The following is a 26,086-nucleotide window of genomic DNA, read 5'->3' on the forward strand; positions in this document are numbered from 1 at the left end:
ACTGTGATAATCATAGTCCAAATACCACAATAATAATAATACTGATCCTGTGTTGTTCCCCTCTCTGAGGAACACAGACAACTCCTTCCAGACAAACACGCCTCAGAGGTCAAGTGAGGAGTTAATTCTTTCCCCTGCGGCCGGGTTAAAGAGAACCCATCAAAACTTTTGCCATGATCAATCATCCGATGTCTGCTCTCTGCCATCGCTTCAGTTCTACATTATATCCAGTAAAGGACAGGAAGTTGTCTGACAGCCCAACATCTTGTCCTCAGATGACAGCACAGACAAACAGCCTCACTTTGAATATGCAAAAAGAAATGCTGAAGGCATTTTAAGTTGTTCGATGGGTTTGATGATGCATATTACAGCCTGTCCTGTCTTGTGTGTTGGATTTTTGTTTTTACACATCTAAAAAAGTAACTCTATACACTATTTCTTTGTTTTTCCTGCACCACTTTTCTTTCTTAGTTCAGATGTGGGGGCGTGTGTTTGGGAACTGCAAAACATCCCTCCTGTCTACTGCAAGTCCACACACGTCTGGGAATGTCAGCCTCACCTGAGCAGACTCCCTGTAAGCCTGGCTGAAATCCTGTAACCATGGTCCTTAAAAAATGGGCGGGAAAAAAAACAATAAAAAGCAAAGATATTAGATCACCTACTGAAATAAAAGACATGATCTATAGATTTATTTTTGCATATGTTCCCTTAAGGCTCCTGGCCTATCAGCAGTCCCATGCCTTCAGTTGTCACGTTGCATAATCCACCAATGACTTCATGTTCTCCCTGCGCTGCTGTGTGGGAGGAGAGACTCTACCTGAGGAGCCCACAAGCACTTCCTCCTCCGCCCTGTCTGCACACAGGTGAGTGGGAAGTGTTACCTGTCCAATACCTGCACCCATTCCTTCTTTTCGTCGAAGCAAACGGACTCTCTCTCTGCCTCTTTTAATCCAGGAGAAAAGGTGAATATTGATTTCATTTTCTACACATTGTTTTCCTATAAATTAATTCTGCATTTCTTTTACGCGTCTCGGATTCATTTGCTGTGCGCGTAAATTGCTGCTGGGTGCATTTTCTTCCCCATTGAGCTACATGTGATGTCTTAAGTTTCTTTTTTTTTTATTGTTTAGTTTGGTTATGCTGAATTGATTGGGCAGTGCTTTAGACGAAGTGAAATATTGGGATTCCCTTTAAACACTCGCGTAAGTCTGACTGACGTGTCCTGGGGCATATTCTTTTGACTAAGAGGCTTCCCCGAGTGTTTGAATATGATGAGACAATGATGTCTACTCTGAAGAATATGTGAATGTGAATGCTGCGTGGGAAACACTGATGCTGCTTCTTATGTTCCGTGGCACCTACGATCTCCGGTGTCCGGGAGGAAAGCTGTTTGGTGAATGTCTTATTGCCCCCCATGAGTTTCCCCGTGAGCTCCGGGTCTCACTCAGAGAGGAGCGCGCGTCCAGGATAAGAAAGGGAATTGCACCGATGACTGAGGAAAACGTTTCTATATTTCCGTGATCGGTTTCATGGAACTTTTACTGCAGATATTTTGTTTTTTGTTTTCTCCACATGCAATATGTCCCCCAAAGACAGTATGAGTCTGAATCTCGATATCTGCTTCATATGTAACATTTCATGTAGCGAAAGTGATGTGTCCAATAGATAAAACATCATGTTCCAGCTGCTGGTCACGCGTCCTGTGTCCCCCTTATTGTAGATTTCTCTGATATGGTTCTTCTTCTTTACGCGAGACCACTACAACATTCGCTCGTGCGCTCTGATCACCTCGCGCCTACTGGAAGACCCCAGCGCGAGTGGGCGGCACCAGCTGGCGCAGTGATGCTCGAGCTGGAGAACAGTGCTGCATTCAAGTCCCATAGGAAATAACATTGCCTACAAGTTAATTAAAGCTACTAGAAGACTATGTTTCCCGAATGCCCGTTTATCTCACACCAGCAGCGCGCACTGCTTACCAGCTTTATTCTGATCTCTGATGCCGGGTTGTATTAGGCTGCATAGCATGTCAGCTGTTTATATTCTGTAGAAAAAAAAACACCCTCCTCAGGTTATTTCTCTCATTTACTATCACGTTGAATGACCAGAGCTAGATATCTGATTTTCAGAGAAAGAAGTCCTTGATAAATGTGCAGATGGAACATCTCTGAACAATTTTGCTGCACAACAAAAAGAGTTTAACCAGACAGCCAGAAATGACATGTTCCTGTTTTCTGTCTCTGTGAAATAAAGTGAAATGAGGAAGCAACGTTGATATGGGAATGACAAGTATGGGAAAGAAAGAGAAATATACTGCATAGCTTTAAAACCTGTTAAACACTCTTAGGTTTCAATTGAGTTGTTTCGTCTTAATTGTTGTTTCGAATAAAAAGTTTCATCCGGTGTTGGAGTTTTAGAGACATCAGTTTGTGTTAAGATGGTTTGCAGAAATAGTCTGATGATAATAGTGGTTATTTATTTTAATAACTTTCTAGTGTGTCATTTTATCAGCCAAAATAACTGTGCCTGGGGTTTTTTGTATCATTAGTTCAACATCATTACAATTGAGTGATTAGCATATAGTATGCATGTGTAGCTACATTTAGTGGAAAAGAAAGCGAATTGTTTGAGTTCGTCACAGAAAATTGTTGGATAAGACAGGAAAACAACATTTCCGTGTTTTCCTGAGGGAATTGAATGCAACATATTTCTCGACCGTTTTGGCACGATTTTCACCGAGTTTCCCCTGCGCGTTATCACTCTGCTGTGTGTGAGTGGGTAATCTCATTTAGACAGAGAGCGTCCTCACACACGGAGGAGACATGTTTTAGCATTACAACAGTCTCATTCTGACAGATAATGTCACGTTGGCAGCATTTGTTCAGACCTGAAACATTTTCTGAAATACTCTGATCTAAGTACTCTGTCGCGCATACAGTCTCTTCATTTGGACAAAAAAATATTATTTTTGGATAAATTCGACATCATCTCTCGTCATGTGTGAGTGGTAGCTCTTGTCCGGCGTTTCCATGCAACAGCGCAGGCGGCTGTGAAGCCACGAAGCACGCTGAGGGATAGATGCTGAGGGCTCTGTAGATCTGTTTTGGGTCTGTGAAGGAACCCCGTGCGCCTTTAAAAAAAAAAAAAAAAAACCCCAATGGAGAGTCAAGCTGATGGAGATAAACCGGTTGGGAGCGTAAAGCAGTACGATAGCGCAGAGGAGCCCGGTAAGAAGCTCTTTATTGCTGCAGAAATGTATTTCAAATGTGGTCTGAAACGCAGGTATGTGATGGTGGTAGTGATGGTTTGAGCGCGCTCAGTGAGACGTGGACTGAACATAATGCTCTGTGTGCGTTTACACTTAATTTTCTCTTCTTCAGGGATTTATTTAAAATCCTCTGGTTGTGTAAACGGGATTGGATTTATAGTAACGCACACGTGCGCACCACAGGTGTGTGTGTGTGTGTGTATGCAGGGAGCATCAGATCAGTGTAGGCTACCTGGAGTTCACAGAGTCGGTAGATTCTTAGAGGTTGGACTGCTATAGATATATTGGTAATTTCCTGCTGCCCATTTGTGATCCCAACATCACAAGAGGTAGTATGGTAGCCACAAACAAAATCTGTTTCACTTTAACTTTACTGGGTTCAACCTGACCTGACAATTTGTACATGAAGTCACTGTAGTTGCTGTGTTCAGACTCGGCTCTCTGTCTTCATCCCAATATTTACAGCATATTGATGGAAGAGTTTACTCACCTTTAAATACTAGTTCGAGTTTTATGGACATAGTTCAGTGTGAGTCATTTGTAGATGCAAAGGAACCAGCAGTGACTTAAAATCATAGGGAGTGTGAATCTTAGTTTTAGCTCTTAATCACTTGCAAAAGTTAAGTTATCATGTCTAAATAGATAACACAAATAAAAAATAGAAACTATTTAAATGCAATCCAGATTCCGGTCACAGCTTTGACTTAATTATTTTTTTCAAGATTTTGTAATAAACTGTTTCTAGGGGGCAGCAGAACATTATTTAGCCCAATAGACTGCATATACAAATGGACAGCGTGCCGTGACCTCCTGCTTCGTACAGTGGTGAAGCCAAAACACCTGCAGGTGCTGACATAATGTTAATTTGAAATCAGAGTCTGTGCAGTATGGATTGACTGGCTAGAGACACATTTAACTTACCGATTAAACCGCAAACATCCCTCACTTGGGTACAGTCCACAGCAGAACAGATTCTTGTGTGGGTTTGAAGCAAACACTCACTGTGCTGGAAGTTCAATGACTCTTGTGTTGGTGTTTGTTATGTTTCCTCTTGTAGTTTCTGCTGTACTCTGCTCTCCCAAAGCCCATAGCGCCACAGGAGGCACCTTCGTCATCAGAGATGTCAGTATTGGCTTTTTATAGCATCAAATAATATAAATATATATATAAATATATATATATATATATATATATATATATATATATTTTTTTTTTAAAGAAACAACAAGTCAGTGTGATTATAACTATTATATCAAAACATGCTTTGAGAAAAATGTAACAAAACGTGCATTTTGATTTTAAAGTTCTACTGCTGCAGGTCTGAGCTATAAATCTTCTGGCTTCACTTGAGGTGAAGTATTCTGCCGTCCATTCTTTGATCAATGATGAGAACATAAATGAGATTGTGTGTGAGTGTATATAATAACACACTGGCAGCTTTGATGGATGTTGGACCCCTGGCCCCTGCATTTCATTAGATTTTATGTTTATGGAATAGATGTGTTGAAAAATCAACTTAAAGTAGTAATCTGAAAGACTCAGTATTGTTCTTCTTCTGCTCTACTCATGACTATGGCAGTGTTTGCAGGTGTGTATTTGCACCTCTTCACTATGTATGTTAATGTCAACTGAAATTGTACATAGTTGAGTTTCTCGAGTCAGGCTAACCCATCTAAATTGTTTATTCTTGCATGTGTGCACCTCAATGGCACCCAGACTGGCCTAGACATTCTGAGCACGCTCCAAATTTCTCGGGCCGCGCTTTGACCCGGAAGTCAAACAGCATAAATATGTAACAAAGCAGCTGTGACATTTTTCGCCTGCCTTCGGATATCATATATAAGCACGAGGGATTTTGTGCATCTTATTTGTGGCAAAAGTAGAATGTAGTGTAAAATGCACAGAGATGAAAAGATGTCCATGTTTACAATGTTCCACAAACAACCAGTTTGCTGCTTTCTAACTTCTATGTTGATTGTTTAGGATGTGATGTTTGGCTTCATTTTTCAAGACCGCAGGTTTCCGCTCGATCGCCACCTACCGTGGCAGAGTCAGAAATACTTAGGTCAATAAAATGATTTTCCCTCGGTGCTTGTATACTGGGACAAGGACAGTCCTACTAAAGCTGTAACTGTCGCTCGGCTTAACTGTGCATGCAAACATACTGACTGTTTACCAGCCACAAAATATCCATGGTTGCAGCATTATCATATCATCACTTGCTGTGGGAACTGTTTAAGAATGACAGATAAGAATTAATTTCCTGGTAAACAGTTTTATTTTTGTAGTTAGTGGTGGGCGATATAACGATCTTAGATCGTGAAGGATTTTAACATGCTGACGATCTGCCAAAGCAGAGAGATCGTAGAACCGGGCTAATGTGTTTATTCTCTCATGCTGCAGTTTATGCTCTTACACAGACGCGTCTCACCCCCTCCTTTTTTGCTCCGCAGCTGTGAAAATGAAAACAAAATTTAAAAGTAAAGTCCGCAAAAACAATTCCATCCCGGTTATTTGCAAATGTTCTCAGAATTTCTCAAACCGACACGGCGTGAGCAACAGTTAACTTATCTGCATAGTTTGCATAGTTAAATTTACATCTCAGATAGCGACACAAGAAACCTTTTAACGAGCCGGAGAGATGTTAACAGTCTGCAGAGAGTCAGACAGAGAGGAGCTCAGACAGTCAGTGATGAGAGATATGGTAAATGGACTTGAGCTTATATAGCGCTTTTCTAGTCTTCCGACTACTCAAAGCGCTTTTACACCACATGTCACACCCACCCATTCACACCCTTTCACACCCTGATGGTTGTGATCGCCATATATCGACACATCGGACATGTTGCTCAACTGGGGATCAGCCGCCCTGACATATAACCCCGGTGTTTAAAATGTTGCTGTCGGTGTTTTCTGCTCTCTCTTGGTTTTTTAAAAGTTACTATCAAGCCTCTCCTCCTGAAGCTCACCTGTTGTGATAACTGAATTTATAGGGATTACACTAAACAACGTTTCAAAGCAGCAGGCAGGTGAGAGTGAGTAACCATGGTGACTGTCTGTCTGTTTGTCAATCAACAATGTCCCGCCCCCTCTATGAATTAAACTCTTCTGTCAGTAAAACTTACTTTGATCATGTGTCACAGAATGAACACATTCTGTATTATGTTTGATTATATATAAACTAAACTAAAGTTAGTCTAATGATGTCATAAAAACAACAACAAAGGCTGCAGAGCCTGTATGAAGCTCCAGCTGGAGGAACTCTGCAGGCTAAAACAGAACAGAAACACAAGAACTCGAAGTCTACATGTTTTTAAATGAATGCATCACTGCGTGAAAATGTTCCTGATGAACATAAAAAGAGGACACATAACTAAATCATAATTTCAAAGTGGTGAGGAAAACCTTCAAATTGTTCATAAATATTGATCAAATTGAGGGAAAGACATTTCTGTTGCTAAAGATGTTCTGGGTGAGACCTCCAGACCTCCTACAAAGATGTTTTTCAAATAGATTAAACTTGTCAGCGCAGTTTTTGTGCATTTAAAAACATTATACAGGGAAATAAGTTTGGTTGAACTGGTCAGTAACTTACAAATTTGTCTAAAGATCAGTATGAAAAAAATCGTGATAAAATCGTGATCTTGCCCAAAACAATCGTGATATGATATGTTTCCCATATCGCCCACCTCTATTTGTAGTGCATATAAATTATGGATTGAGATAATTGCAATAACTGGTATAAATGCAGAGACTGGGTCATTTCCTGCTGGAAACAAGAAGTATGAAAGCAGTGAACTAAAACAGAAAAGTACCAAAACAAGCTGAAAGATCATACAAAACTACACAGAGTTAAAAGTAGCAAAGGTAGCAATGCTTCTCTTGTTAGTCCAAGTGAACACATACATTACACAAAGACAATTTATCCACTGGGAACAACAATTTTTGTTTTCCCAAGAAACCATTTTAATCGGTATGATGACAAAAACTAGAATAGTAACTCAGAGACTCAGCATCATCTATTTTTTGTAGGACCAACGGCTCGGGTTGTTATTGCAGGTGTGTTTTTGGACATCTTCCTCCAACATCCAATTTGTTTGCCTTAGGCCGTGTTCACACTTGACTTCTTTTTTCAGAAGAAAGCGCTGCTTTCAGTGCTGCTTTCAGCACTGCTTTTGAGCGCTGTGTTTGAGCAAGTGTTCTGTAACCATAACAACGGGATCTAGTCTGCGATGCAACCGCGCCAGAGCACAATGCATCAATTTAGCACAGAAAAGAACAAACGGGACGGGAAGTCAGACACCGATACGACATTAAAACATCCGGTTCATTTTCAGAATAATACCCTCCGTTTTGACGGTTCAGAAAAAACGACCGTTTGTGTGTCTGTTTATGTGTTTATAAGGTTTGTATTGAGTTCTATGCCACGAACATCGTATTATCTCGCAAGTGAATCTGTTAAATTACCGCGGAAATTCCTTTGTCTTCATACTCCAGCTGTCCGGCTGTGCTCTCAGTGCTGCTGACTGAGAACGCACTGATTGGTCAGCTGTCAGAAAGGCGCTTGACGTCACCCATCGCTTTTCTGAAAAGTTGAAATAATTCAACTGAACAAGGCGTCGGGCGCAGCGCTTTTTGAAAAGGCGTACGCTTTATAAAAAAGGCATCACCCTTTTTCATTTTTCCATAGGCTTGTATGTAAAAAAAGGCGCTGACAGTTGAAAAAAGAAGTCAAGTGTGAACACGGCCTTAGATTTGCTTTTGCTTTTAGAGTGAGGTCGCCTGCAGTCATCAATCTTGTTTTCTTTAGAATCTAAAGAATAAAGTTTAGATGTTCAGTCATGCTTACCAAGTGTTCTAGAGTAAACAGTGCACAGTGTCTACCCTTCCTACGAAACCAATTGTTCCTGGGTGATGGATGCTTTTAGTTATTTCTTCCCTGGAAATGTCAACCTGACACCCAGCTCATACTGCCAAGCGTTAAGGTACACTAAAAAGACAAAGGGCTTTCATCATGGGGCCGAAACCCAATCACTAATGGGTTGACTCAAATGGCACAAGAAAGTCTTTGAGGTATTACTATTAACTTTGTAATTTAAAAAAAGAGATCATAATGATAAAAAATATTACAAAAAAAAGCGTCCATATGTTTCGACCTTACACTCTTGTGACCTCTTCAGTCTGACTCACCTGCTCTGAACTCTGTAAATGTCACTCATATGATTTGTGGCTGTTCTCCTGCTGAAGGCAATGCAGTCTGACACACTGTGCGGTCCTCTGCTGTGAAACTACAAACTGCCACTTACTGTGTAGGGATGGGAATTTAAAGACTAAATACTATTCGAAAGTCAAGTAGGAACTATTCAAAGATATTTCCAACCACTCCCCTGTCTGTGAAAGCACATGTAGACTATGGCTGAAAGACTTTAGAAATAGCTGATATTGCAATATATTCCCTTAATATGTAAAGGGAGAGAGATTCATTGTTGGCAAACCTTGTACCAAGTTAAAGCTTATCTTGAATCAGAAGCAAATGACTGTTCCAGTTTTTTTGCATAGCGATATCATGTGCTAAATGGATTTGTCTGTTAAATTGGCTGATTAAGAAATTATATATGATAAGCCATGCTGACACATTCACTTTGCAAATGAAGGTAGATGCAAATAAAGAAATGACAGCCTTCTTTGTACATAGCCAAATTTCAGACAGATGGACCAGTCCTGGCGATAAATGTTGATTTACACTGAAAACATTTCATGTTGTGAAAGTAAATCCAGGTCCCATGCTGGGTGCCGCCTGTCTAGACTCTCTGCCAAAACATTTGGCAGATGATATGAAGCCCTGGGCAGGGTTGTGTTGCCTTCGACTACCTGTAACTACACAAAGTGAACAATATATCGATCTCATAATTTTACATTACTTTAACCCTTTGACTTCCACACTAAGAAATCCATTTGCAAAAAAATATTTGTTGGTAAAATTGTGTTCCTACATCTTCATTAAGCAACATTTCAGGTTATATTTTTCAGATTGCCCAATCAGGAAGCAGATATGCAGGCCAACCAGCTGGTTGACTTGCCTGTTTAGGGTTACTTTGGGCATGAATGGATTTCTTCCATTTCTGCAACAAAATGTTTAGTTTTTTCATATATAAACATCACAGAGAGAAGCACTTGTTAAAATAACCTGTAATTTATTTAATAAATTGAATGAGTAGCCTTGGTTAGTATGGAAGCGATTAGTGATCAAAATTCAAATGATAAAGCTAATTTGAAAATTCAAATGCATTAACAGACATGCTTTTAAATTTTTAGAATATGAGTGTATTAGTGATTATTTGACTCAAAAATACAATGATGATTAATTTATCTAATTTGAATTTTAGTTTTCAACTTCAAAAGTGCACATTCTTTGCTTTTTCATTTTCAAAAAATGCCCCGCTACATCTGTACCATAATTCAAATGAAAAAGCTAATTTTAAAACGAAAATACAGTAACAGAAACTCGTTTTAATTTTCAGAATATAGGTGCATTATTTGACCTATATTTAAAATGAATATTCAGTCATCCAGTTTGCATTATACTTTTACTCTCTATGTTTGCATATTGTATGACATCATTCAAATGAAAACTAAAAGGTCTTTGGCTTTTCGTTTTCAATCTTGCCGTGCTAAAAAGTGATCATAATTCAAACCAACTCGAAAACGAAATGGCAAAGTGGACAGCGCAGGAAAGTGACGTCAGACTCCAGCTCCCAGGCAGGTGAACGTAATATTTACAGTCTATGAGGCGAGCGGGTAGAACGCGCAGTACGATGGGTGGCGGGGCCACAGAGCCCGGGCATCCGCCATCGTTCGGCTTCAAAACATCTCTTCAGAAACTAATGATTGGCCTCACAGTGACTCTGGCCATCTCTACGAATGAAGATGCTTTGGTATTTATAGCATCATATGTTGAAAGTATAATGCAAATTGAATGACTGAATATTCATTTTAAATATAGGTCAAATAATGCACCTATATTCTGAAAATTAAAATGTGTTTCTGTTACTGTATTTTCATTTTAAAATTAGCCTTTTCATTTGAATTATGATACAGATGTAGCGGGGCATTTTTTGAAAATGATAAAGCAAATGTAATTTTCTTCCTCATTTTAATTTAGTCAACGAATGTGCACTTTTGAAGTTGAAAACTAAAATCAAATTAGATAAATTAATCATTTTATTTTTGAGTCAAATAATACACTCATATTCTAAAAATTAAACTGCATTTCTGTTAATGCATTTGAATTTTCAAATTAGCTTTATCATTTGAATTTTGATCACTAATCGCTTCCATATGGTTAGAAAAGGTGAACAAAATAAGAAATTAATGACTTGAGCCAGGCCGTTTGCGTAGACTGGCAACTCAACCGAGCGGTTGAGCATGTATTCTGAGGAATCGTAGATATATATTTTATTGTCAAGTTTATTTCCTTTAACTAAAATATGATTGTTAGAGGGTCTATAAATGATATGTGAAAAGATTTGTTTTTTTACCCGGATGTTTGCTCTTGATCTGTGAGATTTCTGAGGAGCTGTGCAGCGCCGAGTCACTCCCGGTATTTTTCAGTTTTAAGACAATGATAATTATGTGCACCCATTGGACATAATCAGGGTTACATACACTATTCAATGAGGTGAATGAGGATAAACAGCCAAAGATAGGTTTTCAGAGTTTTAAATACAGCAATATGGTGGCGGAAAAAAGATCAACCGCGTGGTTACAATGCAAGTCAAAGTTTGTATTCTAAGTACAGATTTTGTGCTAAAGTTGGGGATTTCCTGTAACTGTGCCAATTAGCCTTTTCAGAGCATCATTAACCTGCAGCCCTAAGTGCTTTTGTCATGAAATGAAAGATGAATATAATACGATAAAACCAGGAATGGACTTTTTCAGTGCAAAAGTTCACATAACTAAATGACAATTCATGTTGTTTGCTCAAGAGTTTGCCTACTAACACAACTGACCTGATAGAAAAAAACTATGACTATGTTAAGGCAAACATAAAACATGTTTTATCTGTTTTCCTGGTTAGGGTGCAACATCAGCACACTGTACTTCCGCCTTCAATTCTGAGGAAGGACGGTCATGGCATGCACCATTACAAAAGGCTGTTGTCTGGAAAACAGAAGCAAAGGTCATTTTGTGTTTGGAGCAACAACATGGGATACCCTAATTCATTTAGGGTATTTTAGGTTGAGTAATTAATCAGACCAACAATAGGCTGAACATTTGATCAAAGTATCTATTTAATAAGTGAATATATGGCAACTATTTGCTGAGTGCATTGACTACAATACACAACACATTTCACAAATGCCTTTGGTCTGATCTTTATCAATCCACTTTCACTTAATGGGTTTGCAATATATCCTCACAAACCAGCAGCTCCAACCGAACAGGCAAGTTAGCAAAGACGAGGACTGAAATGTAGACCTACATAAAATACTAACCTGGATACAGAAGCAGAAGCATACACTTGAGTGTCTCATTTGTGGCCACTTCCATTTAGCCTGTTTTGCATAGCTTTCTAGAACCAGTGCTACAAACCACTTGACCTGCAACACTCTCAGGGTTTTCTGGAAATTGAAATTCAGAGAGCCGTTAACAGATATAACCCAAACATATAACGCCGCTGACATGGAGCTGAGACACTGTGATGTGTATAAAACTTTTGGCCCTTAATGTCATTGAAATTTTAGTATTTCTGAGAAGCTCTAATAAAAATATGTTAATACAGTGACAGAAGAAAAGACCATGGCAGCAAAGAAAGAGCTGCGAAATGGATTTTTACCAAAGCTGCCCCTTTGATCCAGATGCAACCAATACTATCACACTTATATGGCAATGATCAAGACACAAGAATGTTAAGGCAGTCCATTTGAAGTGCCATCTCCCTAATGTATTCATTAGAATAACCTTAAATATAATATAGGATGTTTTTTTGTTGATCTGGTAGCACAGTGCTATTGTTTTTTTTTTTTTGGAGTTTAGAAAGGTGTGAGTGCAGTTTAAAAACAATTAATCCCAGGTTTCTATGACCTGTCCTGTTGTCATTGGTCTTGATCAGTGGCCATATTTTCAACATATGATGCTATAAATACCAAAGCGTCTTCATTCTTAGAGATGGCCATAGTCACTGTGAGGCCAATCATTAGTTTCTGAAGAGATGTTTTGAAGCCGAACGATGGCGGTCACCATATTGGAAATAATGATAATAATAATTTATGTCGTGGATGCCCGGGCTCTGTGGCCACGCTGAAGCGTCAGACTCCTGTTGATGCTCAGAGAATGAAACTCAAGTGCTCAGTCCAAACAAAGCCTGACAACGACCCGCTATCAATATCTACTCAAAGAAAGTTTCGATTCACCCACCTAGCTGACAAGACCTTCCTAGTTTTCAGATCAGAGCTTGATCAGATGTTGCAGACCCTGACCCTGTCACTCCAAATATGCTCCTCATAGGGCAGCGAGAGGCCTCACTCCCCCAGGTTATGTACCACAGCGATGAGCTTACTGGAAAGAGACGTTGGCGCCAGGTCAGCTCAGCAGACGTCAGTCAAAACCAGAACTTACCTCGGACCTGTTGCACGGCTAGTTCCATTGCCTGAGCTCAGAGATGATGGTGATTAGAAGACATGAAGTTGGGTTCAAAGCTGTTACCAGCCTTGGGGGCGGCAATGTTGAGATGTTATGTCTGCCTTGAGTCCCTGAGCTCAATTAGGAGCAACAAGAAACACCTGTGGTAGCTGCAGCAATCAGCCACAGGTGAATGAGATCCCTAAATCAGGTCTCCCATAAAGGGAAGGCGAGTTCATTGCTCAGTGTTTTCTCCGAAGGACAAGACCTGTTCCACCTTTTGAGTTATTGTTTGAGTAAATGAGTGATTATGTTTGTGTATGAGGCATAGGCAGACTTGATTTATTGTTTAATTGATACATCTATTAACTGAGCCTGTTAAGAATTATTGAACATTATTTTGTTGAGGCAAATCATAAATTTTCATAATTTTTGTCTCCGAAACAGGAAAAAACACTCAACAAATTAAGGAAAAAACCTGTGCTAATAAAAACCTTAAAGTGGAATCATTCTCGCTGCCTTCATTCCCATGCCTCAACTCAACTTTTGATGCTTCAGCCCTCAACATTTAAGATACACCTAAAACAGAGCGTTATAGCTTTATTTGAATGAAACTCTTATTGAAATGTTTTTTCCATTTGTGCTCCCTTAGGACTATACTAACAAAAGACTGTATTTTTGTTGCTATATTTCATTCGTAAGCAGTCACATTAGTAAAGCCCTAAAAATCCCCCGAGCACCTCTGCTTGAAAACATATTTTCTCCATATCAGGCTTTTTGAAAATAGTTTATGATGTTACTGAGTTTGTTTAGTGTAATGTTTGTGACAGGAATGTTGGTGTTGATCACCTTCACCTGCACAGGTAACTGTGATGGAGAAGCAAAACGTGTTGCTGTTGTTGTTTTTTTTGTACCTTGTTTGCATGCATTGCTCATGCAGATGTTACTGGGACCTTCTTCACTCTTAACAACCATAATTAAAATGTGGATACGCATGAAGATGCTTGGTATATGGAAGATTATAAAACACACAGCTAATGCCTGATGCCATCTCCCTGCTCCCCCTCAGGTTCTCCTCCCCTGGCCTGTGAGCTCGAAGGCAGCCCGCAGCAGGAGGAGCACTCCATGATGATGAGGAACGACCACTACCTGCCAGTCCCTGGAGAAGAGAAAAACCTGGATGGAGACTACACCAATAAAAATGCTGGAAGCAACGTGTCCATAGTAAGACAAAAACATCCATGTTATCTTTACAGTAATGTGTTTTCTTATTGGAAGGTGGTGCAAACAGAAAAAAGATGATGTCAATAATCTGGGAATTTACAAATCTACAGAGGCAAGGTGAAATATCATTGGAGCATTGAATTGAAGTTTGCACCGTCTAACTGATGAGCCAAGATGAGTTGTTGTCAAAATCAAGTAATCAACGAGATGGGAATGCAAGTTTTTAGAAATCAAGGATATGTGACACATGTTCTATTAGGAGTACAAAAATCTTGTGAAATGGGTTATCAGCAATCAGCAAACGCCAGGGTAGAAAATGAAGCCAATGCGAAATTATATGAAAATGCAGAAGTGTCCACTTGATTGATTCAAGGAATCTCCATTAGGTCCCATATTAAAATGCCAACTTTTAAAGCAGAAATAAACATATTAACAACCTAGTAAAAACAGATTGGGTCCCAGAATGTTGATATTTATTGGTAAATATGGTAAGAGGATTATTTTTATTTATTTATTTTTGCATTAGTTTTGGTTATATTGAGGATAGGGCCATCCTCAGCTACTAGATTGACTTAAAGTTAGGATGAGATTTCCCTTTTTAGGGCTTCATTACGTAACTTCATAAACCAACAAGTGAAGTCACTGAGACTCCATGTCCATATTTTTACATTCTGTGATCATGATTAGCCAAAAGCACTAGTTATAGATAATTCAATGATTCTATGCTCTAAATATTTGTAATGTAGTTCTTTTTGCTACTTTCTTAAGAACCACTCAGAAGTCACACATGAAACAGGGCACATAAGAACACAGGATTCATGTCCAACAAATAACAAAAAGCAATGGCAAATGGACTTGAACTTGTATAGAGATTTTCCAGTCTTAGTGCTTTTTCCTCGCAGGTCACACCTACACATTCACACACTGATGGTAAAGGCTGCCATCAGAAGTAACTAATCCCATTCATATGCCGCTGCCGAAGCTACAATTTGGGGTTAAGTGTCTTGCAGAAGGACACATCAGACATGTGGCTGCAGGAGCCGGGGATTGAACCCCCGACCTTCCAGTTGAGACGACCGACTCTACCAACTGAGCCACAGCCCATGAAAGATGTTCATAACAAATAGTTGTTTTTGTAAGCTGTTGTTTAGGTGTTGACATTTGGAATAAACCCCTATAATGTACTTTAACACAAAGATGGCATGCATTGTGTCTGCAGTCAGGCTGCAGCTAATTAAACAACAGACAGGATTTATTTCCAAGTCCCCTCAAACTGACTTATTGGCTCTTTGGTTTGTCTTCTCTCAGTTTAGGTTAAAATGAGGTTAAAATGCAACAGAGCAGTGAGGGTTAAAGGTGTTTGGCAGTGGCTGTCATGGGATGGTGGGGGTGATGCTGACAGACTGTAACCGTGTACACCTCAGTGTATAGGCATGGGTAGCTGCCCCGGGCCAGAGGCCTTGACACTCACTACGAGGCATATGTGCCCCTGTGAGAGAGTTTCTGTGTGAGTAGCTGTGCAAGCATCTGCTGTTTATCGAGGTTCGGGTAAGGTAACTGTTCTTAGGCTCTGAATATGTAGTGATGCCCCGACTATAAAACATGTGTTGTTTGTTTACTGCCAAGAGAAATAAATCTGTTGTTTATGTAATGCAGTGCAACGTTGACTTGATCTGTGAAGGTGTGTTAATGTTAGCAGCTATGTTACCATTAGAAGGCTAAATCGAGCTTTGATCCAGAAGTTGGTTCAGAACATAGACTGTTTAAAACATGGACATATTCTCAGTGACATCACCCATTGCTTTCTGAAGCGCACTTTTGAAGCCCATTGATGGCGGGTGCCATATTGAAAATGCTATCTCAACCTAAGTTTTGGTCAATCAAGGAACAGGCAAATGGGTGAGGCTGAGGTGGGCCCCGTGACTCCGGACAAGCGGCTACAGCGCAGATCAGTAACACCCCTAATGATGCGTCACTGATGGGGTTGGGGTTCAGTGTTTTGTCCAGGGACACATTGGACATGTGGCTGCAGGAGCTGGGGATCGAACCCCGACCTCTGGTTGAGAGACGACGCAACCAACTAAGCCACAGCCGCCTCGTGTGGGGAAAAATACCAATGTGCATTCTGTGCAAGGGAAAATAATTTATTAAAAGCTGTATGCACACACAAAAGCACTAATAGTACATTTACACACAATCTGTGAACCTGCTTAGTCAGCAATATTGCAAACAATAACAAACTAATGACTTCTTAAAGTCCCATTGACAGCTATTGTGTGTTTAAGTCTATTAAATCCATTCTGTATACCTTAGAGAGGAGTGGTATTGTGTTGTGAGAAAAACAAAAAGGGAAGGCATCATGCGGGCTCAACCTTTCAGATGGCTGTTTTATGGACACATAAACACATTGTTCATCTACAGAGCTACTCATAGTAATGTATAGTGCACAAACCACAAATAACTCCATGTTTACAGAGATAATACTGTTGTAGTATTTGAAATCGGTTTTGGTCTCAAGACTGATCTTGAAACCACCTTTTGAAGGTCTCGGTCTCGTCACTGAATTGGAAGCAGTTTTACTCAGTCTCACCTCAGACTGTGCAGACTCTGGATTTTAAATCCAGCGCCGCGGTTTTGCTCCGTCGGACGGCTCGCGCCCATTCACGCTGGATCCGTTTCAGGGACGTCAGCGCAGCGGAGCGCAGCCATGACACATCACAGGAGAACTACAAGATCACGCGGGAATAAAGAGAAAAACATGCAAACAACATGTTGCTTTGTCTTTCTGAGGATGAATTGTTGTTAATTCGGTTCCTGTTTTGACGTCATGTTGATAAAGTGATGAAAAATACGATCGCGAGTCCGTATATTGTGTTTTATTTTGAAATTGACTGGATGTCATATTCTGTGCAGCTTGACGCGTGCCTGCAGCGCACTCCGGCGAAAATAGACTCACTGTGTATTTGAAACAGAGCGCAGTGCCGTCGGTGGCTCGCGCCGGAGACGGACCGCAGCGCGCCCTGTGTGAACACAATGATTGACTAGAGTGGAAGCTAAGTACAACGTAGTGCGCTGACGGAGCGCGGCGTGCACAGAGTATGTGTGAATTGGGAGTTACTATGACTAGAAGGAAAACGCCCTGTTGTGAAAGAACGACTCTAATTCACTCATAATTGGATTTTTATTCCTCTGGTTAAGGCCACAACCTTTAAACAGTGTAACAGTCTAAACAAGTGACACGCCTGCTGCACCCAAGATGATGACTTTTCACTGATATTTATGATCTTGGTCTTGTCTCGGTCTCGCCCTGCCTTGGTCTTAGTCTCAACTCGGTCTTGATCCCTAAATCTTTTGGTTTTGTCTCGGTCTCAGAGCACTTTGGTCTCGGTTAGTGTGGTCTTGATTACCTCGTTTAGAATTGATTGCAGTGAAAAATGCAAGTGATCCTATTTTCGGTTCTGTGTTATAACACAAGTGATAAAGAACATTGCATTTCTGTTTTTCATAATTACACAGGGGAAGAGGAGGTTATTTCGTTTTTTCATCTTTTCATGGCTTAAATACTGCAGCGCTCTTGAACAGCGAGCTCCAGCAGCAGACTCAAAAAAGACTGATAAGAGAGCAGCACTTGAAGAACCCCCTGAGCTGAAGGATATTCTTTCAACTCAGCACCTCTATTAGCACGAAAGCTTTTTCTATTATCGTGACAACATCGAGATAATACGGGAGGATAAAGATCTAAATGAAACTTAATTTTTAGTTTGTCATCGACCTGTTTGTATCTGCAGTGATCATTACACCTCCAGGAACAAAGTGCAGAGCTGTGAAATGAAGCTTATCGATTGATGTCGCTTTTTTTTACAGCTTTTCCATTAGAATACAATCAACAATGTCTGTATTGCCAATCAGGATGAAAATGACTCTACCCATCAGCAAGCACAAGAAATAGCAGAGACATAAATCTATAGAATTACCTCCATGAAGTTATATGCTTGAACGACAGAGTGAAACAGGATTGAGATTTGTTCGTGTATGGAAAAAAGACGGTTCTATTCTTACTAAAATGTAACACCATCCTTTGGTTGTCACATCTTTAAAACATCACAGGCAGTTTTTCATTGCCTCAACGGGGGGAGGCACTGGTTTGTTCTCGACATGATGAAATTATTGAGTCACTATTATTTAAATGAAGAGTAAAATCTTTAGAAACATAAGACCATGAAAATACATAATCAATGTGATTTAGACAAATCGATCACTAAAGGACCAATATGCAAGATATCTCCTGAGTTAAATCATAAAATGACCTTACTATATCATCCGACGTTAAGGAAAAATGCTATGATCCGGTGCTGGCTTCTCTGAACAACAACGCAGCAGCCTCCTTCTAAATTTAGATTGAGGAGCAGAATGGTTTGTTTTTGTTTGGACCAGAGAAAGGTAGGCGGTTTCAAAGCATCTCCACATGGCTGTTTTGGACGCCCCTGTATTTGCCAGGTAAACGGCAAACCAACAGGTGTTGCAGCGATGAAAGCGGGCAGACGAACTGGTTCAGATAGAAGTGATTGTCCCCGACCTAAAAAGCCTCTGCATGTTTCTAATAAGCTCCACGAGCAGAAACGTGCTCAAACTAGGATCAATATTGGAGATGCTTTTGCAGAAAGGTTTACAGACCGATGCAGAGCTGGCTAAACACTGAAGCTTCAGGGTTGGCAGTAACTATAATGCATTTTTTATGTAGTTTGAGTGCAGCTCAGAGGAAGTCTGTATGTTTGAGAGGAGAGTGTCATTTGCCCTTAAATGTGTCAGCAGTGAAAATCTCACAGTTACATTTTTTTATTTGTGATTTCAAGCATCAGTGCAAAGACTCATGCGCATCATGCGGCTTACTGCTGCAGCTGAAAACATTATTGACTTGAAATCTGCTGGGTTGTCTCAGCCCTGAGCTTATTATGGCTCACAAATGTGTGTGTATGTGTGTGCATGCGTGTGTGTGGGTGGCTGTATGCATGTGGAAGCCCAGAGGAGAGGAGAACCTCATTTCCCGGCGGCTCGGTGAGAAAAGAGTTCCTATTGGTGAACGATGCAACACAGGACCACATCCTCATGCGCCCTCTGAGAAACCACCTCTGACCTCTGCTGCTATGACTGCTTCCTGTTGAGAGAGGGCTGCAGATGATCAACATGTTTGTGTGTGTGAGTGGTGGGGGTGAGGCTTAGGGCGATGTACAGTACAATCACAGGCGTAAATACACACACACACCAGCAGCCTCACTCAGACTGCCTCGATACCAGATTTTTTAAACTGGGATACGAGCAAAAACAACTATATCAATACCTGTATTGACACCACGGCAACAAAAACAGGAAGTCCTAGAAACCCAGCATTTGGTAAAGTGGAATACACACTAGAAGATAATCATGCCGTTCAGACAGACGTAAGCAGAGAGACGATATTCTGATGGTTTGTAAGATTACTTCGCCAGATTTTCCTGTAGTGTGCTAAGAGTGATCTGATCTGCTCTGAAGAACGTTGTGACCACACCGACGGTTAAACATGTTAAATATTTATGATTTTATCTCGAGCACACACAATCCTGAACTGTCACTCCTGAACTGTCGCGAGGATGAAACAATAGAAGCGACAGCTGGGTGGCGAGCTGCAGCATCTTAAGGGGGGGAACAAAATGATCCCACTCAAATCAATACTAACTCACCTGAAGCTCACGCTGCTGACATGTTACAACCCACGCTCACGTCTTCATCCACAGTTTTAACCTTCTTTCACTAAAAAGCCCATCGTCCACCATGTTTGTAATCTGTTAGTGTGTTTTGGTCATACCATTGCTCCCCACAAACTGGAGGAACAAATCTTCTATTTTATTTGATGACGTGTGTGAGGTCGCTCACTTTTACAACATCTGTTAAGATTTAAAAAATCTTTAAGTTTGCCCTGTGACCTTATTTCTGGTTTTTAATAACCAGAAATTGCAGGCAAACTGCTGCACAAATATGTTGGCAACATTTCAGTAACCTATCCAAACATTGCCAACACGTGTACAATTTAGAAAGTGCTCTCTTTGTTTCACTTACGACATCTTTTGATGAAAATATGATTTAAAATCTGAAGGTTTTTAGAGTCCTTTCTTAATATCGTATTTATTTTAAAAAAACTGAGATTGATCAATTTAACTCAAATCAAAGTATTGAATAAGTGAAAATGTTGTCATCCATTAGACACACACACACACACACACACACACACACACACTGCTGTACAGAGGGTTAGTGGCTGTAAAGAGGAGAAGAGCTTTGTCATTTCAGCGCTGTGTCAATATTAGCTTTGTGATTCACTGTTGATCTGCAACCATGAAGGTAATTTAGCAGCGTCTGGCCTGAGTTTACGACTTTTATTGACCGCAGCCTGTGTCAACTTGAACTGCATTGCCCTGTTATTGCTTTTCTATCACCATGTAAACATGGCTGTTTGTTATCAGCTGCTTTTAATGCTGTCATTCCCATACAGTCTGCTCTGTCTTCACTCTGGTTTTCTCAGTCACTGTACACTTTACACAAACTCTCAGTGGCCACTTTTATCAGGAGCGCCTGAGCAGCACGGGAGCTGAACCAATCCACAGATCTGACAGACAGTAGCCAGTTTGATTTATTCCTGATAACAGATCAGAGATAATGGCACAAATAATCAAAGGCTGAGTGATCAGGTTATCAGCTTCAGTGAGTGAACAACATCATTTGAATTGATGTTTATGGCTTGGAGAAGTCTTAACAGTCGGCCATCTAGGAAGAAAGAAATCAATAGAGGTCATGATGTCACTTTTCCACCGGACCAAAACTCCTAAGTCCGACAAAGGTAGAAGTTAATTAGTCCTGGAGCAGGGTGTAGTGGCGATTGTGGCTCGCTGTAGAAACACAACGACTGACTAAAGTGGCAGCAAACTACGGCGTAGTGTGGCAGTGACCGATGCGGCGCGCATGGAGTATGTGTAAATTTGGGGGTAACATAAAGGCGTTTAAACTCAACAGGAATCTCAACAATTTACAAATGTTGCAGTGGCTGCAGACATTGATATGTGGCCAGAAGTCACGTTTTCTCACATTTATATGTTCATCATTTCAAACCCGGAGAAGTCCACAAAACAACCTTCAATACTTACGTCTGCTTCGACCAGTGAAGGATGTGAAACTGAATAAATGTTATATTTGAATGCCAGAGCTACAGTATGGCTATGGTGTTATTGTGAACTGCATCATAGGTCAGTTGTCTTTCCAAACTGTCATCACAGCTTTGCAGCCGTGTCCATTCTGTAACTGCATCGACACATGAGCACAAGACGATATATTACCATGTCGATTATTTGAGCACAGCCTTAGTGCATCCCCTCTTCTGGGGCTCCACTGATTCTGCACACTCTTGTGTGAAATTAGCCTGTTGCCTCCTAAAGATTATTTTATTAAGGAAAAGGAGATGTAGGAGAACTTGGAGTTCAGGCCTGATGACTGTGTTCTTTGGGGAACATCATTTCTAAAAAGGACAAAATAATTAGGCACTCTGTTGAGAAAACAACACTAAAAGCCTTCAATCAGTTGACTTTTTCATGCTTAAAATGCTGAAAGCAAAGACAAGTCGTGTTCAAATTAAGCTGAGTAACAGCCCACTTACTGTAGCAAGAGAAGCCTTCTGAAGGAAACACTCAAAAACTGGTGTTGGTGTTTCATTTTATGTGGAAATTTTAGTCGTACGCGTTAAGAAGCAAATACATTAAAGGATGTTTTTGTTTACTTCCAAAGTTGTTTATTCTCTATTTTGTTTTTGGTACATTTCTTAGAATAATTTCCCTTAAGCATCATTAATGTTCATCTAATGTAATCAAAGCAGTGATTTATCTGCTCCAGTGAAATAAACAGCTAGACGGGGTCAGCTGAAGATCTGTGTGTTTGACTGCTGTGTGCTCATGGTTTGTTCTGATGGCCTGCAGGAGTGTGTCGCTATAACCTCTGCCAGCACACACACACCCACCCACACGCACGCACGCACGCACGCACGCACGCACGCACGCACGCACGCACGCACGCACGCACGCACGCACACACGCACACACACACACACACAACAAGGGGTTAGCTGGCCTATGAATATGGCAGAACAAAACACTCAGCTGTAATCAGATGAATAAGACTGGACAAGGTCAACGGCAGGATATATTTTTTTTTTAGAATTACACCAGATCACATCAGAGAATAAATCTGGAAAATGAAAACTCAACATCAGTGCTTGTGCTGCAGTGTGTGCGGTGCTTTAACAGAAATGAGAATATTAAATATTATCCAGTCTCCCATGTTTCATTTTATCAGGCTGTAGTTGTAAATTATTTTCTTAATCATGTAACTGTCTTGTGCAGTAAATGTGAATCTGTTCCTCACATAACAGCTGAAACTCTACATTCAGTAAACAGAGACAGAATGAAGCAGAGCACTGATGGATGAAAATAATGAACCAGGGCCAAAACATGTCACCTCGAGTAACAGAAGCAAAACAAAAGCTATCTACCCATTGGTCCACAAGTTTTAATGAGCTGTTGACTTCCCCCAATCACTTATAAAACATTTCTCTGAACCATCATCAACATCTGAAGCGGATGGGATATTTTTGTAGCCAATAGATTTTACTTTTTTTTTTAAATCCTATAATTTTGTCACTATAGACATAGATATTCATTTCTATGTTTTTTGTTTGTTTGTTGTTTTTGACCGCTCTAAAATACAGACACATGGCTGGATCTAAGAGAATCAGCTCTGGAAGAGGCCATAGAGGAACTACCTTGTTGCACAATGTTGTACCTGTTTATATGTAAATCTACATTTGTTTACAGCCTGCACAAAAATAGAAAGGTAGGGCAATGTTTACCTGAAACAACGAGTGAGAGCAAAGCGAATGTGATCTTGAATGAAGGTCAAAATGATTCGTATTACCTCTAAATGTTATAGCAATGGCAGTATTTTCTTTTACAGAACACGGACTCAGTAAGTCAGTGAAGTTTGTTTAATGAAGGGTAGTTATAGGTTAATATCCTGAAGTGGAGGTTGAGTGGGGTGATGACAGTTTGGGCAGGCAAAGAGAGGCTGACAGGATGATCCTAGTGTGTCTTGAATACGACAGCCTGTTGGTAGAGGTTGATCCTGAAGAGTAGGACAAAACGTTGCCAGCTAACAACACACAAGGAAATGATCTATACACACAAGAGTGGATAGGCTGGCCTTGAAACGCATTGGACTGAAAGATCTGGTGATAAATGACTGAAGAACGGTGGTATTTAAACAGTGCAGGTTCATGACTTGGTGGCAGACATGTGAGCAGGCTGATGCAACCAGGATGTGGTTAGTGGACGAGCAGGTGCTGAGCATGCCAACAGCAAACACAAGGGGGAGTTGAACAGAGGGAAAAGGGGCAAACTATGACACTAAGTTATAAAACTGATCTTACCTATAAAACACAAAGGAACAAATAACTGGACCAACCCATTAAAAGATGGAGAGGGAGGCCCTGTCCAGGTTTAGAAATGGAAGAAGGCTGATTGAAGTAGTACCTGCCAACATTTAGGATTCATAGTATGGGACTGTAGGGATAGGGGTAAGGGTTTGGTCCAAGGGTTGCAAGAGCTTGCATCAATCAAATAAATGACTCTAGTCACAAAATGAAAACAGGGCATTCTTCAACATAGCCATTGTTGTTTTTTTTCCATTAAGACCTTCAAAAGGGGTTAACTTGTGGAATACTTATGACATGGAATTAAGAATGTGTAGTTCACTTTCCAGGTTTAAAAAAAATGGTGTTTAACAAATATAAAAGGTCGGTTTGATTATTTTTTGTGAGTGTGACTTCTGTTTTGTTTTTTGTTTGTTTCATTTGTTTTGTTTTGAAAGAAATTCTTGGAACAAATTTTGGTCTGATATGTTCTGTCTTTTTGTAACCAAACTAGTGTCTTAAATAATAAGATTTGTAACAAGGGTAGGTGCAATAAGCTAAAGCTTCAGCCTACACCTTTTCAGTCAAAATGTTTTTGTTTTTTTTCTTGTGACCGAAAAAAATGATTACTACTACAATTGTCTGTCTTTTTGTTATGAAGGCTGATATCGATGGTGTGCCCTTCTGTGCCTTGACGCTGCTATTGTGCTGTTTGGAGCTGACATGGTTGGTCACATCATTCTGCCACCGTATCCTATATCATAATTCACCCTGTAGAATGTGTGGCTACTTCACATGTGACCTGGGGTTATTATCTGGAAATGTTCAGTTTGGCTCGACTTGAATTTGCAGTCCTATTTGTCTTTGTATTTGTTTGTGGAACGCTGTCCTGTCCTGAAATGATTTGCCAGCTGGCACCTTCAACCAGCTTTGGTAACGCCTTTCCTCTTGCACTGAGTAAAGCTGTGCACACGCCCCTTACATCGTGTTGTAGGTGGCCAGGGCATGGGGGCAGAGGGGCTTCAATGTTCTGTAGCTCTTGATTGTGTGATTCATAGATCATTGGGCAACTTTGGTTTCGTCATGGCTAACATGAAAAATGAATGGTGTAGTGTATTTTAATAGTTTATAATGAGGTTGTAGGGCCGTGGAAGTACTAAAAAGTAACAAAATTGGAGGGAGGCATGAATGGGAATTACTGCTGTGCATGCAGGGTCACAGAAAAATGTTGGAAGATGCTCGAGACAGACATAGCGAGTCGTCAGTTCAGTTTATGTATTTCTGTTATCTTCAGGATCTCCTGGTTTTATTTAACCCTGTGGCTCTAAGTATGTGGGTTGTTAATGGAGCAGACCTGCAGCCAATGTTCACTTTAAGTGGCTTCACCTGCAGGGCACCATACTGTGCAGTGTTGTGTGAGTCACTGGGAGAACATAATAACTGCGACACACGTCGATTACTAACGCTTTAAAGAAATGTGTGGATCCACAGTTCTCTCTCCATTTGACTCTCTCTGCCCAGACAGAACTGCTACAGTCTAAGAGCTTAACCACATACACCTGGAAATTAGGAGCAGGGTTTGTCATGTTATACAGACAAACATTTTAAGATGAAAAACAATTCAAAATGATGTAGGTGAGAATAAAAAAGAAAAGATATGGCACTGTCCTGGTCAAGAGACACCAAGCTCTGTCAGTTCATGTTGACAGGAAATCACTTTGTTGGTTATTCTCTTGAAGGGAATTTGGTAACAATAAGAGATGCATCATCAGGTGCTTCCTTTACTTGAGAAGGTCAAAGGTCATTAAGGGCTTGTGTTCTACACCATGAAATCCTCCTCCTTCTTCTTCTTCTTCTCTTAGTGCAACAAGATGTGTATTGAAATCTGAGGTGACGTTTGTGGAGGGATACTACATACTGCATCAATCCACTGCAGGTCTTTACATCCTTATTGGTATAGGGACATCGCAGCTTTTCGTGTAATGCATTGGGGAATTTCTTTGGGGAATTGCACAACATAAATAGACAGTGTAAGATGCATATCACTCTGTAGTCGCTACTCGCTGTGAATTGAATATTTCATGATTTAGTAAACAACATAGTTCAGCTGTAGAAGCACATGTTTGTTTCATGCTGCTCCCTGTTGGACGAGATGTTGTGTACGATGGACTCTATGTTGTCTTGACACAAAGTCTCATGGGTCAGTAGATGTTCTAACATCGTATGTGTGAAAGTGTATGTTGTCCACGAGTGCTTTAGTCCACTGAACTGTCAGGAACTTCAGAGAGTGAATAGGATGATCTCTGTTTTAACCGTCGACTATGTTATCTCCTTTCGCCCCGCTCTCACTCTGCACACCATTCTCCATCTTTCCTTGTGTTTTCATTTTTCTCCAGAGCAAGATTTCTCCCCAGCTTCCTGCCATGTTCTCTTTTTTTTATTCAGTGAGGAAATTCTTGGTTTTCAAATTTTGACAACCCTGCTCTGTGAGT

The 26,086-nt window shown here is 40.4% G+C and overlaps 1 protein-coding gene across 4 annotated transcripts in view; it reads left to right on the forward strand.

The window, feature by feature from the left end:
- The first annotated feature begins 842 nt into the window (after positions 1-842).
- Positions 843-26,086, forward strand: part of ano1a (anoctamin 1, calcium activated chloride channel a) — an 83,968-nt gene continuing 58,724 nt past the window's right edge. For 3 of the 4 annotated variants that reach the window (XR_010665940.1, XR_010665941.1, XM_020653823.3), the window contains exons 1-2: positions 2,810-3,224; positions 13,956-14,110. Coding sequence is in view for 2 of the 4 variants with exons in the window: in XM_020653823.3 (XP_020509479.1) it covers positions 3,155-3,224; positions 13,956-14,110 (225 nt within the window). In the remaining 2 variants the exon portion in view is untranslated. Of the gene's footprint in view, positions 963-2,809; positions 3,225-13,955; positions 14,111-26,086 lie in introns of those variants that run through there. The other variant, XM_065952517.1, reaches the window with a different exon arrangement.

The sequence above is a fragment of the Labrus bergylta genome, chromosome 3 (genome assembly GCF_963930695.1).
Source record: "Labrus bergylta chromosome 3, fLabBer1.1, whole genome shotgun sequence".
NCBI classification, from domain to species: domain Eukaryota; kingdom Metazoa; phylum Chordata; class Actinopteri; order Labriformes; family Labridae; genus Labrus; species Labrus bergylta.